The 21,153-nt window shown below is 41.1% G+C and overlaps 1 protein-coding gene across 1 annotated transcript in view; it reads left to right on the top strand.

The window, feature by feature from the left end:
* The window catches only part of LOC124284672 (ras-specific guanine nucleotide-releasing factor 1-like), a 1,084,942-nt gene that overhangs the window by 184,723 nt on the left and 879,066 nt on the right, over window positions 1–21,153 (top strand). Inside the window, exon 5 of the mRNA XM_046720776.1 lies at window positions 16,261–16,371. Coding sequence (XP_046576732.1) covers window positions 16,261–16,371 — 111 coding nt within the window. The remainder of the gene's footprint in view (window positions 1–16,260; window positions 16,372–21,153) is intronic.

Raw genomic sequence — 21,153 nt, 5'->3', positions numbered from 1 at the left:
ATGTCATCTCCAATATCCACCCATTCATATTTCATTGTTGCATTTATAAATTCATGATAGCTAAAAAAAATTAAACTTATCCTATCTCACGGTATGCACCTCTCTTCTTCTTCTACGGCCATGTGTGGTAACGTGCTGTAGGCTAAGTTGAATCACAACTTCCTGGCCTCTGACCACCTGACCTCTGCCCCCACTCCAATAGCAGTACCTATCAATCATCTCAATAAGCGTGCAGATTGCTCAGATGATCACGTGATGATCTGTGCCTGTCATTCTCTTTTTATGCCCCCGCCATATATGGCTGGGGCATATAGGGTTATCCTCGGTGTCCTCTGTCCGTCCGTCCGTCCGTCCGAAACAGGGAATGTATTCTATCCACTTCTCCGCCATAACCGCTCTGTGGAATTCAATGAACTTATACATGGGCTTTCTTGGGACTCTAATGGTGTGCATCTCATATTTTGTTTTTTTATTTTATTGGTTTTTTTTGTAAGTTTAGAGACATTTGAACTTAGGTACATTTTGCTGAATTTCTCTATCCACTTTTCCACAAAAACTGCTCAACAGAATTGAATGAACTTCTACATGTCTTTTGTAGGGACTCTAAAGGTGTGCATTTCATAATTTTCTATTCAATTTCTTAATTTTGTCACTTTTACAGATGTTTGAACTTAGTTGAATTTTGTTCTATTCAGCCAGTGTTCGTTCCGTCCAACAGGGGGTGTACGTTATCCACTTCTCCTCAAAAACTACTTTATGGAATTCAGTTAGATTACACATGTGCTTTATGGGGACTCTAAAGGCGTGCATCTCATATTTTGATTTTGTATTTTATTTATTTTTCCAATTTTAATGCCGTTTAAACTTGCATAAATTTTGTTGAATTTCTCTCTGAATATAGTGTTATAGGGGATGAAGTCTATCAACTTCTCCACAAAAGCTGCTGAAAAGAATTGGCCTTCTATGTGTGTTTCATTGGAGCTCTAAAGGTGTGCGTCTCATACCTTGTTCATCCAGTTTCTTAATTTTGTCACTTCTACAGATGTTTGAACTTGAATTGGTTCTATTCATCCAGTTCGTCCCATACAACAGGGGTTGTACTATATCCACTTCTCCTCAAAAACCACTGCACAAAACTCATTTAGCTTACATATGTCTTTTATACAGACTCTAAAGGTGTGCATCTCATATTTTGTTTTTGTATTTTATATTTTTTGTATGTTTAGAGACATTTGAACTTAGATAAATTTTGTTGAATTTCTCTCTGATGATCGTGAAATAGGGGATTAAGTCTATCCACTTCTCCACAAAAACAGCTCAACAGAATTGATTAAGCTTATACATGTGTTTCATTGGGACTCGAAAGGTGTGCATCTCATAGTTGCTTAGATGTTTATTGAACCTGTTCTTGAATTTTGTTCAATTATTCATCTTTATATGATAATAGGTTGTGTTTTCTAACCCCTCAACACATTGTTTTTAGTGTTTTCAAGTAATTCAGTGGGACCCTGAATGGTTATTTATGGTTCCATTCATGTATACAATTTTCGAGACTTTGTCTGAAATGAAGGACTTACCACTTTAGCTTCTACAGCAATCTATTGCTTTCACTTGCCTGCACAGTGATATTGCTATTGCTAGTTTATTTACCCTTGTACCATGAACCTTCATGATATAGGTTTAATTGTACTGTGGTAAGTTCATTGTGACATACATTTACAAATAAGTATTTACCTTGGACACTTTGTATATATTTATTTTATAATCAACCATGATATTTATTTAGTAGAAATTAATCACCAGAGCAAACTCAGTGTACGGAACTCTTCCTACAGCAGCGGGGGCATCCGTGTCCCTGGACACAATGTTTCCTTGTTTGTCTCTACGTTGTCGTGTGGACGTGTGCTGATTCTTAGTGGGATTTTGACTGTGTTCAATATGGGTAAATCTCGTCGCAGTGCTTCTAATGTTGATATGTGTTTATTTCGTAAAGGGACCACAGGCCCATGATACAGATATTGTGTACATATATTTGTTGTATACAGAGAGCTTGAAATGATGGCTCACAATTATAATAGATGTATTTATACATGAGTAATAGCTTTTACAAAATATATGCATTGAAATTGTTTATCTAAGAGGGACATCTTTAAAGAACATTTGTCTTTTCTTGGCTGCTAAAAAAAGAAATTTACAGAGATTTCTCAAGATTACACCTTTTGAGATAAATAATGCTGGCATCTTATCCGAAGTTGGATATTCCCAGTAATATTTTGAAAGAAGTGTATATCTTAAGTTATGATAAAATGGGCACTTTAAACAAAAATGGTACTCAGATTCAATGTTTGGGACAATACAGAATGGACATAATCTTTCTGATCTGGAAATATTCCACCTCCTGCCCAATTCAATTAATAAGTCATGATTTGAACAACAAAATCTGATGAAATTTGCAATGTGAACTTTAACTGTTACAGTTTCGAGTATATTTGAGTAACTAAACTGATTATTAAGAGTTCTGTAGAAATCCAACTTCGCGAAACCCTCCAAATCTGCACTCGAGCATTGCTGCTTAATATCAATACACCTTTCCTTAAACTGAGAGATAAATAAAACACTACTTCCTATACCTTGTTGTAGCTAAACTTCACCAAAACCATAACTGAATAATGATGATTTAACGTTTAGTGCCCAACAAGACTTGCCATTTTCAGCTCTTCGATATTGAAAATTATAGGAGTGCTTCAAAATCACATTGTCGGTTTGCGACAGTAACCTTAACCAAAATTTGATTATTTTGACATAGTGAAAAACCTTAACATTAGGTCTACCTAAAATACCATGAGCTAACAACATTGGAGTACCTCTATTTAACGATAACATTAACTTACAAAATCTATCATGAAATACCTTCAATATCAGGCGATGAGTGAAATCCCAAACTTCGGAGCCATAAGTAAGAATAGGAAGAACTTTAATGTCAAAAATATGCTCAGCAATGTCATGCGGAAGAAGAGAGAATATACCAAGACCCTGACGATGACAACTGGACCCCTAAATACTTATAACATCCAACCACTTCCATTTTGGAGCCACTCAACCAAAACTTTTCACATGAGCGTAATCTACCGCCGTTACGGAAGACCACAACTTTACTTTTAGCAGTATTGATTGCTAGTTTCCATTTATCACATTATTCTGATAGTAAATTTAATTTTTTCTGCAAACCAACAACACATATATCCATAACTGCAATGTCGTCAGCAAATAGAAGAATAAATATTTCCAAGAATGCCAAAGTTACACCATGTTGTCCCTCATAAGACATATGCTCGACAAGATCATTGATGAAAAGAGAAAACAGCATCGGGGACATCTGACAGCCCTGTCTTACTCCCGTACTACACTGGAAAAAGCTGGAGCAACCACCAGGAAGAGATATACATGACTGGACACTTTGATAAATATTTCTAATAATTCTAAATACCTTTCCTTTAACACCACTATTCCAGAGCTTAAATAATAAACCTTTACGATAGACTGAATCAAAGGCAGCTCATAAATCAATAAAGTCACAATAAAATCTACCAAGCTTCTGCGACAAATATTTCGGAATGAGAGTATCAATAATGAATATATTATCAATTGTTTGAAAGCCTTTACGGAAACCTGCCTGTTCTTTGACAATAACATTCTCCTCCGTAGACCAGACTAAGAGCCTATTACATATTATTTGAGTGAAAATTTTACCCGCCACATCAAGAAGAGTAATAGGCCTATAGTTACTAGCTTCATTTACACTGCCCTTCTTGTAAACAGGAAGAATAACCCCAGAAGTCCATTGTTCAGGGTAAATGCTGGTGGATAATATTACATTATATAACTTTAATAACATGACAGTACATTCTAATGGGGCATGTTTAAAAAATTCTATGGGAATACCATTAAATCCTGGTGCTTTACAAGACTTCATTTAAAGTGATAGTCCTATCAAGTTCATCATCGCTATCAGCTATCATGTTGATAAAATACTTGTCAATTGAATCAACAAAGCCATGGACAAATTTATAAAATTCAATAAAGTTTCCACAGTTTTTGTGTTCATGAAACAAACCTTTAAAGTGGTTAATCCAGTCATTTATGCTTATATTTTTGGAAAAAGTCATTGATTTTCTTGATACAAGAGACCAGAATGTTCTACTGTCATGTTGCTTTAACGATTCACTGAGTTTTTCCATGAAAGAGTTTGAGAAAGCTTGGGCTTTCCGTTTACATAACAGTTTATAGTGTCTCCAGGCTGCAATGTACACCTGTCTGTCAGCACTACTGTTCGAGGAGTGGAACACTCGCAGCCTCCCATGCGCTGTTACACGTGTGCTCTCACATTCAGCATCGTGCCAGTTACCTCCCTTCAGTTACCAGTGCTTCTAATAAACACAAACATTGCGACAAGTGTAATAGTAACTTTTCTGCTGCAGACCCACATGTGTTGTGTGTGGATTGTTTGGGATGTTGTGATTGGTTGCACCGTTGTACCTACTGTGATCAACTTGATGATGATGCTTTTTCAGAATATCGCTGGGTGGCTTCCCGACGTTTGACTGACAGGGATCGCCGTAGACCCTCGGAGGGTCCTTCCTGATCTACACGTTCGAAATCTGAATGTCGTACGAAGACACCTGTTCGCTGGTCTAAGTCCCCATCTCCGAATGAAGAATTTCTATATGATGCTTCTGATTCTTATCTGAGTGAGGATCTCCGGCATTTATTTCGTCTGCAGCCGTCCAGTCCTATTGTGATTCAAGATCGTTCGCCACCTAGAGTTGTAGTTTTAACTACTTCTTCTGGCCAGTCTTATCCATCTACCCTGTTGACGATTTCTCAGAACCCAGGTGATCCTACGCCAATTGTTTCCAGTGCAGCGCTTGGATTGATGCCCAGCATTCACTCTCAAGTGGCAAATTAATTTTTGTTCGGCGCTTTCCAGCATGGTGATTGGCTCTACGCTTTTTACCCATGGGCCGCTTATCTCCAGTTCGGCGCTTTGTCACGGTTCGACGCTCTCATACCCTCCTGTGATGTCTACAAGTATGGCGTTAAGTTCCAGTGCGGCGCTTTCTACATCTGCCTCGTATGCCGTCCCACCTGTATATGGATCACTGCCTATTTCCAGTGCGCCGCTTACCTCCGCGGAGCGCCGCTTGCTCCCGTTTCAGCGCTTGCTGTCAGAGCGCTGCTTGCTTTCAATGCGCCGCTTGCTCCCGGTTCGGCCTTTGCTGGCAGAGTGCCGCTTGCTCCCGATTCAGCGCTTACTGTCGGAATGCCATTTACTTCCAATGCGCCACTTGATCCCGGTTCGGCATTTACTGTCGGAGCGCCGCTTGCTTCCAATGTGTCGCTTGGTCCTGGTTCAGCGCTTCCTATGAGAGCGTCGCTTGCTTCCAGTGCGACGCTTACTTCCAGTGTACCGCATTCTCTTGGTTCAACGTTGCCACTTTGCCAGGTCATCCACCCATGCCAGCCTCTGGTTCTACTTTGCCTCCTACTTCGGGTACTACGTCGATCAACCGGCCAGGCCTATTTTACCGGTTTCTTGGGATCCGTCGTCTGAGGGTTCTGCGTCTTGACCTCTTGATTTTGATGCCATCATTCATGCTGTGGCCTCGGCTTTACATCAGCAAGTCCCAGCTCCATCCTTGACTGTTCAGCCAGCTGGCCCTCCGACCGTTCCACTTCATTCCGTGGATGAAGCTCCTCAATCGGCTACGCCCTCTCCTACTTCAGATGGCACTTCGGCTTCAGATATCAGCATTGATGCAGTCGACACACCTCAGTTACTGGTTTGGATTGCTGATAACCTTCGACTACCTCGTAGCAGTTCACCTTCGGACTTGTTGACTAGCTTTGATATGAAATCAGGTGATTTCAGCTCTATCACCTTTCCACCTCGTCCCTGCATTACTCAACTTGTGGCTTCTCATGATGAGGCATTTGACAACTTAAGGAAGGTTAAGGATGGGTTTGCGGCACCCCGCTTTTACTTGACAGACCGTGAGTTGTCGCCGTGACCGTGAGGACCGTGAGTTGTCGCACCTGGATGGCACCATTCAGAGGATCTTAGCTCCCCTCAACTTGGTTTTGACAATGACTGAAGCTGTGGCTATGTCTGTCTCACATATGGCTTCCCCTCAACAGGCTTATATTCGGGCTTCGATGGTGTTGTTACAGGAGCAGTTCCAGACCATCTTGGATCAGCTGGCCCATTTTTTCTCCTACCTCATGGCGGTTCGGCACAGGGGCCCGCTTCACTTATCTTCGTGGGAGGATAGATTTCTCACAGATCTTTTCTGTCAACCTTGGTCGGGCAGATCTTTAATGGGGCTATAAGAGATATAGCCGCAAAGGTTGGGCAGGATGCTCATTTGCAGGTGTCTGTAGAGATATTGAAATTTCAGCGGGTACAAGATTTGTTGGGTCAACGGCGGCCAGTTAGCTGTGTGCCGACCAACCAAGATCTTCGTTCGGGACTTCCTACTTCTTTTCGAGGAAGAGGTTCGACCATAGGGTGTTCCCACCGTCAGCGCCGGACTTTCACTGCTGCTCAACCAGCTTCTGGTTCCGATCAGTCCTCCACTCAGAGGGCCGAGAAGCAGTGACTTGCAGACATCAGAGCACGATTGGCTCCTTCCGTCCCCAATCGTACCTATCAAGGCTTCCCTAGTAGGTGGAAGACTTGGGATTTATGCCCTCAATTGGACCATCTTGGACGACCCTTACATTCTCTCCACTTTGTCCAAGGGGTTTCAACTTCCAGTCATCGACAACCCTCCTCTCACATTATTTCTGGAGCACAGGATGTATCCCGGTCGTCAAACTACTGTACTTCCAAACCACCATAGCTACGCTTCTTCAGAAACTTGCGATCGAATACCTGGGCTCGACTCCTGCTGAACCAGGGTTTTACTCTCCAATCTTTCTGGTTCCGAAGAAGGATTCCGACAAATTGAGACTCATCTGCAACATGAAGGTCTTCAACGAGATGTTCCTACAATGACTGTGCTGCGATCCACCATAGCTACGTGGCTATTTACATGGTTGACGAAGCCAATCACCAGCTTCCTCCATCGCAAGGGGATACTGTTCGAAACTTACATCGACGACTGTATCCAGGCTCGGACCGACCATGCACTCCTCCTATGTCACATGGGGTTCATGATGCAGCTACTTCACCAGTTAGGCTGGCTTGTCAACATGGAAAAGTAGGAGCTAGTCCCTTCAGGCCACCTGCAGTTTATCGGGGCGGTGTTTGACACAGAGCTAAACAGATTGTTTGTGCCGAGGGACCGTTTCTACAAGATCTGGCAACTAGTTCCCCTTGCGTTGTCTCAACCCAGGACTCTTCGTCAATGGCAGGAGCTCCTGGGTCTCTTGACGTCGGCCCAGGCATTCACCCTCAGGGGTCAACTTCAGCTTTGACCGTTGCAGTTATTCCTGGCTCCACACATCAGGGTGGGCAACCCCGCTTTCCCTGATCACCTTACCTCCGACGCTCCATCCCCATCTCCTCTGGTGGAGGGAAGAGTTGAACGTCTACAGCAGAGTCTGCTTAAGGCCGTGCATCCCAACTCACCACCTGTACTTTGACGCATCTCTACATGAGTGGGGGGCTCACCTTCTCGATCAGCAAGTGGTAGGGGGTGGTCTCCGGCAGATCGCGCTTACCACATCAACATTCTAGAGCTCAGGGCAGTGATTCTTTCCATCACTCACTGGCAAGAGATTCTACGATCGACCTCTCTCATGGTCCAGTCAGACAATGGAGCAGTAGTGTGGCACATCCACCGGATGGGGTCAACAGGGTCTTCTCAACTCCTGCAGTGGACACGACGGTTCTTCCAGTTGGTGGACAATCTCGACATCTCCGTTCGCGCCAACCATATTCCAGGAGTGAAGAACGTGATTGCGGATTCTCTGTCCCGGCCGCTTCATCCCTCCCCGACAGAGTGGAAACTACATCCACAGGTGTTCCAGACCGTCTGCCTTCCGCTGACGACTCCGACAGTGGATCTGTTCGCCACTTGTTTCACGACCAGTTGCCTCTGTTCGTGTCTCCGATTCCGGACCCTCTGGCCTGGGGGGCTCGACGCTCTAGCCATTCCTTGGGACGACCATAACACGTACGCGTTTCCACCAGTGGCCCTACTTCCATGCATACTACTGAAACTGTGCATGACGCAGCGGATGAGACTGCTTTTGGTCAAGCCCTATTGGCCGTCCAGAGGGTGGTTCCTCGATCTACAAGAACTGGCCGATCCAGATCCTGTACCACTTTCTGAACGCGTTGATCTTCTGGTGCATCCGCACTCCGATCAGCTGCATTGGTCTCCGCTCACACTCCATCTTCACGTTTGGCGCATCTCCATAAGTGCAAAGGGATATTCTAAGCGTGTCGCTACTGCCATCGCTACAGTGCATCGCTCCTCCACTAGGTCACTCTATGATGACAAATGGAAGAATTTTGAGGCGTACTGCAGGACGAGGGGTATAGCTTCTCCCACTACTGTCTCGGCGGAGTACCTCCAACATCTTCGAACCTCCAGGAAGCTTAAGGGTTCTACATTGACTACCTACCTGGCTGCTCTTAACACCGTTATTGCGCCAGCCACAGGTGTGAAGGTGTTTACAGCTCCAGTCTCTCCTCAGATCTTATAAACTTGCTGACCGATGCCGGAAGTTCCAACCACCAGCTTGGGATCTTTCCGTTGTGCTTTATCATCTTACGAGCAGGTCACTTTCAAGACCTTCTTTCTCTTGGCTTTGGCCACTGCCGCCCGCAATTCCGAGTTACACGCCCTCGACGTCACCCGGGTGCGTTTTGAGAGGTCAAGACATGCTAAAGTCTTTCTTGGTTTGCGGTAGGACTTCGTCGCCAAGAACCAACTACCAGGACAGTCGGACCGCACGTTCACGATTCCACCGCTGTCCACTATCTTGGGTCCTGATGAAACAGAAGATCTTTCCCTGTGCCCAGTTGGGGCATTGCGGATCTATTTGGCTGCCTCTAAGGACCGATGCAGGTTGCGCAAGAGACTCTTCATCCCGTTGTCTGCTGCCTCCACCTTGGAAATCTCGTGCACCACTTTGGCGTTTTGGTTGAGATCCACTATCCTGCGTGCCTATGCCTATGCCGACCTTCCTCCACCTTCGACAGCGAATCCTCAGGAAACTCAGGCTCTAGCTTCCACCATGGCGCTTCATAGGTACTGTTCCCTCCAGGCAATCATGGGGGGATGTTTTTGGAAGTCGGATACTGTTTTCGCCTAACACTATCTTTGGGATCTCTTGGTCATGGACATGGAGGGCTTGCACCAGTTCAGTCCTCTAGTTCTTGCTCAGCAGCTGTCATCGACCCATGCTCGCAGATGAAAAGCAGTCCTTCCGCGTGTTGGTTTTGCTTTCTGTACTTAATAAAAGATATCGATGTCATCTTTATCTTGGTACCTTTTTTATCTTAGGCTTACACCACCTCACCTGGGGAACTAGGGCGTGTTTGCACTGTCATAGATATGACTCAATGGACTGAGAGGCCAGTCTTGTGCTACATGCAGAGATGATTGACACTCCGCTTACTGACCTCTACTCTCTGAGCAATTACGTTAGTGAAGTGTTGATTTCCAATTACCTGCATGGTTTTCGAAGTGTTCCACTCCTAAGTCCTTTCTTCCTTTGGTAAGTTAGGGGGATTGGTACTGAACGTTAAACCAGTTGAGCAACCGGGCTATTCCCTCTTTCACCACCTTCCAGCCTGTGTCTTTGGAGGGTAGTTTCGAAGCAGGGACTGTCTAGATTAAGGTCTTCGACTTTAATTCACTGGAGCCACTTGATAAATCGTGGGGAGGCGGGGTCTACTTGCCAAACTGCGTCCTTTTGCTGCTGAAAACAGCAGTTGCGGCTGAAAACCACATTAATTCGGGACTGCCCACTCACTAGAGTTTTTGTGCTGTGTAAGCTAAGGGGTTATCAGAAGCAACCAATCACAAGTTTGGAGTCAGCATATCGGGAGTTGGTGCTTTCTCCTGGCCTCCTTGTGTTTAAGTTTAAAAATTTGGAAATTTTACTATAAATTGTATATTTATATACTTATCCTATCTCACGTGATGGATACCCACCCGACCTGCCCCACTTCACAGATTACTGGACGCTCCAAGACGAGAATGACAGGCACAGATCATCACGTGATCATCTGAGCGATCCGCACGCTTATTGAGATGATTGACAGGTACTGCTATCAGAGTGGGGGCAGAGGTCAGGTGGTCAGAGGCCAGAAATTTTTTATTCAACTTAGCCTACAGCACGTTTCCACACATGGTCGTAGAAGAAGAAGAGAGGTGCATACCGTGAGATAGAATAAGTATATAAACATACAATTTATAGTAAAATTTCCAAGTTTGGAATGTAGCAAAGTACAAAATGTAAAGATTCCAAATTTAGTGTCCATCATCTTTCAGAGGGTCACACAAACTTAACAAATAAATCTAATACTGTAAATGTACTTTTTTCCCTTGGTGCAAATTTCGTGGAATTGACAGTTTAGACTACATCGCGCAGTCAATTATTTGCTCAATCAGTAATTGCTGGAACTGCCAGTTGTTTCTTAGGCCGCCACTAATAGCAATGAAAACAACCAGATGGCTTAACCTATCAGGCAGCATGTATTGCTATCCACCCCCTACCCCCTACCCCCAAAACACCGGGACTTCCAGATCCAAATGTTTGCAAAGATGACACTGAAGCCGGAGTCGTTATCGCGTAATTTCAAACAAGCCGGGTTGTTGTGAATGTGATGATTGATGTGTTAATTGACTATCAAGGAAATGAACTTCTACTGTATATGAAGCTTTTTGATTTCATTTCATGATATGCAGGAATAAATATATATAAAATCTTAATGAATAAATAAAATACCCTTATTTTACCCCATTCCATGTGCGTACAACTTACCATGTTCATGAGGGTCCGTATAACGTTAGTGTTGATTATACAGTGGAAACCGCCTAAGTAAAGACCGCCTAACTAAACAGACCTGATAAGTAAACACTTTTCTTTGGTCCCGGCAAATTTCTTCATTAATTATCACTATTAGAGTCCGGTTAACTAGACTCGGATAAGTAAACAATACCGCTTAACTAAACGTCTTCTCACGGTCCCTGGAAGTAAATTACTTAACAAAAGAGACTGGATAACTAAATTAGCGATCACCACATAATCCGACATGAGGGGCAGTCATGTCAGTCTCCAGTACCCAAACAAACATCCTATTTACAGCTCGCTGGCGTCAAGGAGTTGACAATACACTGACAACTGGAGGCCAGCCCTGATAAGTTGTTCACTGTTACATATCATATATATATACATGCATATGGTTGTCATTTGCAGGTTTTGATGAGTTTGGATAAGTAAAATACCTGATAAGTAAACAATTTTGGCGAGTCCCTTGAAATTTTACTTATCAGGTTTCCACTGTATATATTCTACATTTATAGAGCAAAACCTGTAATTAAAATTACACAATGCTAGTATATATTTCGTTGGCTTAAATAATAGTATTCTGTATTATATTTTACTGATGACTGCCTCAGAATTTGTCCCGTTATATTATTGTGCATGTTTGAACTTGAATGCCGGGATACGTGTGCACAGCTGATTGCTATTTCCAGCTATTTTCGATGAGTATAAATTTTCACGGTAAAATATTTTGCGCGAAAATAAAATCTGCGCGATATATAATATGTTTACGGTATAGCAAATATCTACAACTAACTTAAGATAACTACATTTCCTGATTCGCTACGGCCTATGGCATATGAAACCCTTCTTGGTCAGGACATGTAATGTTGACTTATGTTTACAGAGCTTTGGTTGCTATGGGTTTTTAATATTGTCAAGCATAACACATAGTCACTCCAGACCATTGACCACAGCATTCTGAGCCTTTGACCTCAACACAATCTGAACTCTACATTTTTGGGACATTATTCCACAAATTCTGTGATGATCCAAACTAAATATTCAGCAAAACTGAAAATCAGGATTTGGCATGACCAGCCGATTGATAGGATATCAAATATCTGTCTAAGAGAAGTGATGACTGAAGTGGTGTATTGGCCAAGGAATGCTATTTTCTGAAATCTGTACCCTCAGCCACCAAGTTGTCTTCATAAGACATTCCATGGCAGACTGTTTTCCCATTTTATTAGCACTGTGGTGCTGGGGCCTAAGTTGTAGACCTGGCCAAAACAGGGTATGACAAACTCCTTTGTTTGATTTCACTCTGGAAACAATCTGAGAATATGTAGGGTACCTCTTGCTGAGCTCTAACAGTTAATGCCAATAGGTTAAACCATACCTAACCGCCTCCGTGGTGTAGTGGTAAGAGCGTCCGCCTGGAGAGTGGAAGGTCGCAGGTTCGATCCCCGACCGCATCATACGAAAAGACGTTAAAATATAGTGCTTGTTGGTCCTTGCCTGGCGCTTGGCATTAATGGGTACAACAAGGACTGGTCAGCTAGGAGTCAGTATAATGTGTCTGAGTGGGGTATTCATGCTTCACTGCGGCATGGTATCTCAGTGGGCTAGCACTATAAAACCAGCTTCAGTCTGGGCTAGTACAAGCAGCCGCTCATACACATACACACACATGCACATCGTCATATGAGCAAAATATTCTCAAGCACGACGTTAAACCCAATTTCACCTCACCTCACCTAAAACATACCTACCCAGTATGACCACAAAAACTGCAGTAAAGTTGCAACATATTACTGTGAAAATAATAAGCAGTAACTACCAAGGTATATTGTTCAAATAAAGTTAATCATTTTCAGAGTTGTCAATTTATCCACAACATCATTGTTAAAAGTAATTTGTTTTGTTTACCACTGTTGCCAAAATAATCAGGTAAGCTATAGTGAGGTGGCACTCGTTTCTTCAGTTACTGTTTCTCCAGTTATTTTATTATCTTGTCTGCCGCTTTGCTGAGCACTGCCTTAAGAGAATAGTAGATGACTCAGTGTGTTTTGTGATATATATATTTTTGTTAAGTTCAATTTTTTCCATTGTTAAATATCAGATCAGATTAGAGAAGTGATCCTGGGCAGATAAACCTGACTGACAATGTATCAAGTTCTCATAATTTCTCTGGACCCTATATCCAAAACCTTGTAGGGAGATCAAGAATTATATCTTGATAGGTTTTATCAACATGGTTAATATGACTTACATATGAGAATTGAATGGAATGGGTCTAAAAGATCTACTGTTCATATTTAAAGCATAACAGGTATAGTCTGTTTGATTAAAAATAATACTGATGAATCACAATTTAACACCAAATCGATTCATGATCAAACATTCATTTCAACGCAGAAAACATTAGACTAACTCTGGAAAAAAATTTCTTAACGTTTGTCTCCAAAATAAAAAAGTTACTTGACAAACTATCATCATTTTGTTTTGATTTTCCATGTAAAGTGTTGCAAGGGTAAAGTAACAGTAAACTGTTTGAGGAACAGCCTCAAGAGTGAGAAGCAAGTTGCAATTGTGACGTCACATCAAGCATAGCCAATCAATTTATTGACACGGTACATGAGAAAATGAAATTCACCTCTGACATAAAGTCCATTATTTCCAAAGTTTATGATTTTTTTAAGGCAAAGTGAAAGGGGTCACCTTAATAGCCCTGGGTAAATTTGTTAAACGACAACGTGCAACCGAGTCAGGCACAACTGAGGGGGTCGTATCAAAATCTCCACTTTTAAAAGTTGACAAACTTGACTGTTTTCAGAAAGAGTTAGTAAGAAATGCTATTAGAAGACTATAGCCAAAATAGATTCTGGGTGGGTGCTGTGTGAAAGAGCTCACATTGTGTGATTAAGCAACACATACATACACAGTATCAGATAAAAACGTCAAAAGAGATTCGAACAAGTGTTTTTGGATCAAACATGGGGGAACACCAGCCACACAGCAAGCACACAATGGGTAGATAGCTCCTCAGCAGAATCATGCAACAGGAAACTGCCACTGGGCAAGAGTGAGCAACTCATTGTGTTACACGCAGGTTGTAAAAGTGTGAGGTTTCTGCCTGATTGTTCACTCATATTCAAGGCGAAATGCAAAGATATAAGAGATTACCACACTGAAATGAATCAGGAAGTTTTCCCAAGTTGGGTGCAAAAAAACCAGCTGGTGCCAGCACTTCCTCAGAAATGTTTAATTGTTATGGACAATGCACCATATCATTGTGTGCAGGATCCAGATGCAAAAGCTCCAACATCCAACAGCAGGAAAAGTGATATGGTAGCATGGCTAGAAAACAAAGATCTTCCATTTCCATCAAAAGCATCTAAACCTGTTTTGTATGACATAATAAAGAGCAACAAAACAACTCCAATATGTAAAGTGGATCAGCGATATATGGTATATGGTCTCTGAGTAAATCAATATCTCAAAGCTCATGGCCATGAAAGTTTATGTTTACCGCCTTTCCATTGCGATCTCAATCCAATAGAACTTACTCTGGGGTATCCTAAAATCTGATGTGGGTCGCGACCATGTTCATACCTTCAAAATGAAGTACAAAAAGCTATAAGTAAACTAACACCAGCAATTTGGCAAAACTGTACAGAGAGTTGAAAATGAGAATCAGTACAGGATAAAGAGTGGTTTAGATTATGCTACCATTCAACCAGTTGGCATAAATGTACAATCTGAGATTAGTGAAAGTGAATCAGGAATTTCCTCAGATTCCTGTCCAGAAGAGTTTTGATACAACCCCTTAATGTTAAAGGTCACATGCAACGTAAAACACAACTTTGCAGATTCTGATACCTTTCGGTATGGACTTACCGAAACAAAGCGTCAAAAATGCAAATTCAACTTATAAAGTTGAAAAATAACGCGATGAAAAAAAACGCGCGAAATCGGAGTTCAAACGTTTCACTTATTTTCCCCAGACTTTTCTGGGGAATATGGGTTTCAACAGCTGGGCTGCGCTCATAGCACGTGCACAGTGAAATAGGTTCGCGCAACTTGGAAGCGGGCTGTCTGGTGAATACTCGGTGAAGGCTTTGGTGTGAGCTATTTTCATAATGTTTTGTTGATATCTCACAGTAGCCGAGCTTTTATATGTTATGACAGTAAATAAACTGTTTATATAATTTCATTTGTCTATTTCACCACACGTTCTTCTTACCGAGTCACTTTCTCAGTTCGATACTTAAAAGCAATGTCATTATTTAGCGTTGACACAATTTCTAACTGTGATATAGATATGTAAGCTGTCACAGACAAAACTCAATGTCTTGTTTTATTGACACCTGTGTGTCTGCCTGCCTGTCTGCTAATGACAATATTCAATACACAACTGCGATCACTGACCACATGCAATTTGAACTTAACACCAATCAGGCTATACACCATAAACAAAACGCATTGATTTATGGCCCGAGTTCGGTCTCTGTCACATTATGTAATTACACAGACAGGCAGGTGTGATACTTGAACACATGACATGTTATGATGTCTGTTGATTGCAAAATGTTATACACAAAAAATGAGCATGTATTTACAAAACCCAACATCTCTATATATACACACACACATGAGCCGTGAAGGCGGCATCTGCTAATGAACCAGCCGTTACACTTGAGTGCACACCCACCCGCTCTGACTGGGTTCGGTATCCGGCTGCTTCGTTTCGAGGGAGGTAAACCCAAGTACAAAATATTGCACTTTTGATTTGCGATTATCGATTATAATTTTGTTTATTTGTTTTTTCATAATCAGCAATGCATATTATATGTCATGAATAAGTGATAATTGTGTTTTAATTATGTTTGATTTTTTGGTTGCATGTGACCTTTAACATCCTTAGCTGCACGTGCTTCCCGCCCTTGAGGCTGTTCCTCAAACAGTACTACTGTTACTTTATCCTCATAAAACGTCACATGGAAAATCAAAACAAAATGATGATAGTTTGTTAAGTAACTTTTTTATTTTGGAGATGTTTTGAAACTTTTTTCCAGAGTTAGTCTGAAGTTTTCATTACATTCTGCTTTGAAATGAATGTTTGATCATGAACAGATTTGTAGTTAGATTGTGATTCTTTGGTATCATTTTCACCCAAACAAACTTTAAGCGTTTGGGTGTATGTTGTAACATGTATCTTCCTTGGGCTAATATCAGTAACTTTTATGACAGATACCTCGCTACATTATCACTCTGCACGAACTCCTTGCCCACACACCTCACGAACACGTTGAACGACGAAGCCTCGAGTTTGCAAAAAGCAAACTGGAAGAACTGTCCAGGGTGAGTATTCCATTTCCTCTTTGAATTGTCCACTGATAAGTAATTACATATTCTAATTTTACTTTATTATCATTGGTAACAGATTTGAAACAGCAGGCACATATCTCTGATTAAACAACTGATAACAAAAAATATGTTTCTGAAGTGCATATACTTTTATCGCCTTTCATCCCTCTGCTGGGATTTAACTTTGTATCCTGCCAAACAGAAAATTGCAAGCTTTCAGAAAAATGCTCACACTCTCATAATCTGACATTTTGTTCATAAAACAGTGGGACTGAAATTTGCTCACCAGAGTGCAGTTTTGAGACCAAATTTAGCCTGGTAAACACCACTCTAAGTGCATAAAGATAGCCAAGATTCTGACTAGATTATTTGTTATGGTTACAACATACTCATCATTTGAATATAACATCTGTTCTATCTCTTGGGGAATAGGAACAGTAATCTCCCCAACTACTACAGCTTGACCTGAGCTACCCGGTACTCTACATATGCATGACCTGGTGTAGCAGGCCATTTCTTCCCAGGTCTAAACTTTCCCCGGGGAGGTTTTGTCCTGGGATATTCTTACCCCGGGGAAAGTTTGGGCTTGGCTAAAGTTTCCCCCCCTAGGCCAAACTTTCTCCCCTGTTGAAACTAGGATATTCTGTTCTGTTTTCTATGAAAAGTGGGGAGATTCTAGCCTAGCTAGGCCACTTCTTCCCCACCCAAGTTCTTAACACCATCAAGTTTGTATCTGAGTTCCTTTTGAATTGTGTAGCTGTACAATTGAAAACTACTCTCAGCTTTTGCTTCTTAGGATGGTAAACCCCATGATGTGGGATGTACCATACTCGACCTTCAGAGGGTTCGTGTTCCTAACTCGGAATCGCCTCCGCATAGCCCTTCTCCAGCATTTTCTTCACAAAGGCATCATATTCGCTTTTGAACTTGTCATTCTTTTCAAGACGTCTTCGTAACCCCAACAAGTTCTTCAGTACAAATGGGTAGTTGTTTGGAAAGTGGACATCTTTGTTCCGAAATGGAAGTGCAGTCTCATAGTGTCCATCTTTGAGTACGATTGATTCTTCAATAATCCTTAGAAATAACTTGTCTTCTTGTGAGTGCTGCTTTCCATCACCAATCGTTTTCTCTGGAAAATCGGCATGGTACATTTCGTGTACTAATCTATCCAAATGCTTGAGTTCCTCAGCCTCATGTACAGCAGATACCTCCACTCTGTTGACAAAACACACTGACCTCTGTGTATATTCATTGTCTGCATGACGTACAATATTCCATAATGTCCAACCAAGCCTAGTTTTAGTTGCATGTGGAGCTTGTTCTGGTCCTGTCCTTAGTTCAAAGGGTGTGTAGGCGCCTGGGACGTTATTTCCTATGATTAGTTCAATATCTGCATCCAATTGTATCCTAATATCATGAAGATGTGGCCATGCTGAAACATCTGCGGCAGTAGGAATGTGGACTTTAGAAACTGGCAATTTCTTTACCGTGTACACCTTTGGAAGAGCTATGCAGTTTTCCAGTGACATGTCACACACCTGTGCTCCTGTTAACTCATTAAGGCCGAGAGCCGCATATATGGGGCAAATTAATCCGCTCCTCACAGCGAGTGACGTGTTTATGGGGCAGGTAATTGGCAGTTTCTCACAGCAAGAGCCACATATATTCGTCAACAGAAAGCACCTCTTATTCATCGAGAAACGCACATGTGTGTTGTACTTTTAAAAATCGCACTGTACCTATTATTTCAACCAATTTAGTAGTACTGAGCAAATATTAGCTTTGGTACTCTTCATTGGGAATGGATACTAAAATACTTTGTATGTACATTGATTGAATTAGATGTAATGGTTTAGAGGTTACTGAAGATAATATTTTCTTCAACTTCCTAATAAATAGGAAACAATATACGAAATTTCAAGGACATACAAAGAATTCAAACACAAAAGAAGAGTTTGAATTTACTTTGTAGGTATTATTATGTTGTCATGTTTCATATAATGAAACATAATGTATGAACACAAATAATTATACATCCAAGCTCGAATAGATTAGACATAATTTAACTTACTAATTTGAAGCTTACTGAATTGTAACTAGTTATTTTCCATAATCTAAAGTTGATAATGTTACCTAATCGAATATAAAGTGATAAGTCACGCCTTTGCATCGAATATATATACATGTCAGTGTTATTACAACAATGAAATCTTTTACTACGTTTGTTACAAAACACAGTAAATTGGTAATTCAAAACATTCTCACACATAAACAGAAGTAATACCATAAGTTATGACATGTAAACCACAAAGGTATTTCAAGCATTTTTGTTCAAGATGTTGAAAGTTTCATGTTGATTTGAATTGTCAGTTTTCTATGCAATTTACATGAGCATTGTGTAAAACATTTGCATTTGATCTCTGTAATTATCAAATCCGGTGTAATATTCACGTGTATCAATGAACTCATTCAATCAGATTACAGTAATGAGATAATGGAACACCTCTTTCGACCTTGAAATAACAGCCTTCGGTAGAATGCATATGTAGTTACGTCCTTGTTGAAAGGTTTGTCCCGTGACAAGTGTAAAATAAACAGATGCGCTGTCATATCATTGGACAACTTGCTTTATGGAGTCACGCCCCTCTCTGTAATGTTTATGCATGCATGCACATCTGTAATCTTATGAACCTCGTTTGCATTCAGTGTAAATATAGGCACACCCACCTTCATAAATATTTGGTGGGGTGTGTTCAACTGCAAGTTTATACACTATAATAATTCAGTATAGTGTCACTTCGTGAATTCTGTAATATGTGTACTTTAGTTTGGATATTCATTCGTATCAAGGTGAAGATTATACTTACATGTACAGCAAACCATTATGTTTTATGTACTAGTTGTGTGTGTAAAATGTATATGAAAATAAATACTATCTCTACTCGATGGTTGGATTTCAATCGTTTTGTTTTACTTATCGAAAAACAATAAAATGAGGACAAATATACTCGCCGAAGTGTCTATCTACTCCTATTTGTCTTATGTGTATATTTCATACATCGTTACCAGTGTGTATGTTTACAATACACAAACTGTTAGCTTGAGTTGATAAAGCCAAAACCCAGCATATCGACTGGTCAACGATATAGCCAATAATCAATCTCTATCCAAGCTGTTGAGTGACCAAACGTGCTCATCAGAAATTTCGCCCAAGCCCCATCACCCGTCCTTTCCTCTGTGACAGTTATCTCATGATACGATTGGTCACAGATAACATATGACCAGCCACTATATTGAACAGTTGAGATACCGAACGTTCTATTCGGGAAATCTGATTACGCCCTATCACGTGACTCTTTGTTTTATGTCTATGCAAGAAATATGTAGTATACATTTTTTATATGTATGTTTGTATGGTCAAGTATGTTTTCTGCATTAAATCTAGATGAAACGAAGTGCCAAGCTATGAATGTGCTCTATGTTAGTCACAGACTAGCGTACTAGTACTTTCATTAAAATAATTCGTATACACTAGAAATATATCGGCAAAAACGCTATTTTCGTCGAAGATTATTAAGTATGTAAGTAAATTCTTCTTTACAGTCTGTCACTGTCATAGATGTTTTGTAAAATTAAACCTCACACAATGATATGAAAGAGAGAATTTGTTTATGTGTGTCTCATCTCTTACATACAAAGAGTACATGCATATTGTGATAAAATATAAATGTACAAGATGCCAAAGGTCTACATAAAACTTTGCAATACACGATATGTATTCACACCTGCTTTCTTTCAACATATATCTTTACGACACAATTAAACAATCAGGACTTGTTTGTACGACTAGACAGTTTCCTGTCATCCCCGAAACCTGCCAGGGAAATCAGGTGTGATTAGCACTAATTAGTCTCGGCACAGCGAGTGGGCAATCAGCGAGGGGTTCCAGGTGTTGAGTAGTTAGGTGGCTCTCGGGCTTAATGAGTTAATGTGAATGTTTTCATAGAACATGGTTTCCCAATAGACTCAATGTCAATGTTCATTGGTTTCCCACTGACACCTAACTTTCTCATTAGAGAATCAGTACAAAATGTAAAGCTGCTCCCAGGATCTAGGAATGCATAGGTTTCTACAGTGTGCAGGCCTCCTTTCTTCTTTACTTTAACCGGAACTATTACCATGGTACACATAGCATCAGTATTTTCACCGACCCCCATACCAGCTCCTACACACGAGGCTGTGGTCTCTTTGCGGTTTGCCTTGCTTAGATTCTCATCATGAAGTAAGGTGTTATGTTTTCTGTGACAGATAGAACATGAGACATTACCTCTGCAAAACTTACTCCTGTGTCCTTGCTTTAGACATCTAAAACAAATTCCATTGTCTCTGACAAACTGAACTCTTTTCAGTAGAGGTGATGCTACAAACTTATCACACTCATTTGAGAACATGTTGCTTGGATCCGCACTGGATACAGCCCATAGATGCTTGAGTTTCAGTTTGACTGGACTTTGATTCAACATGGAGTGAACCTGTGGTTCCTGAAGTGATTTCAGTGGCTAAGGTAAGTTTAGATTTTACTGACTGGGGTTTCGTTGATCTCTGACCAGTGCTGTCTTGTTTGAATTTACTCTGTAAGGCATCCTTACCGAAAATAGGATCATTGGCCTTCTTCGCCTCTCGCTGCAGGAATGTGACAAAGTCAGAAAACAGCACTTTTTTCCCAAACTCCTTGAGTTTTTGTACAATAGATCTGAATCGCTCTTGGTATTGATA

The sequence above is a fragment of the Haliotis rubra genome, unplaced genomic scaffold (assembly GCF_003918875.1).
Source record: "Haliotis rubra isolate DU_JTF1 unplaced genomic scaffold, ASM391887v1 Scf341, whole genome shotgun sequence".
In the NCBI taxonomy this organism is placed as follows: Eukaryota; Metazoa; Mollusca; class Gastropoda; order Lepetellida; family Haliotidae; genus Haliotis; species Haliotis rubra.
This window is presented reverse-complemented; position numbering and strand designations above follow the sequence as displayed.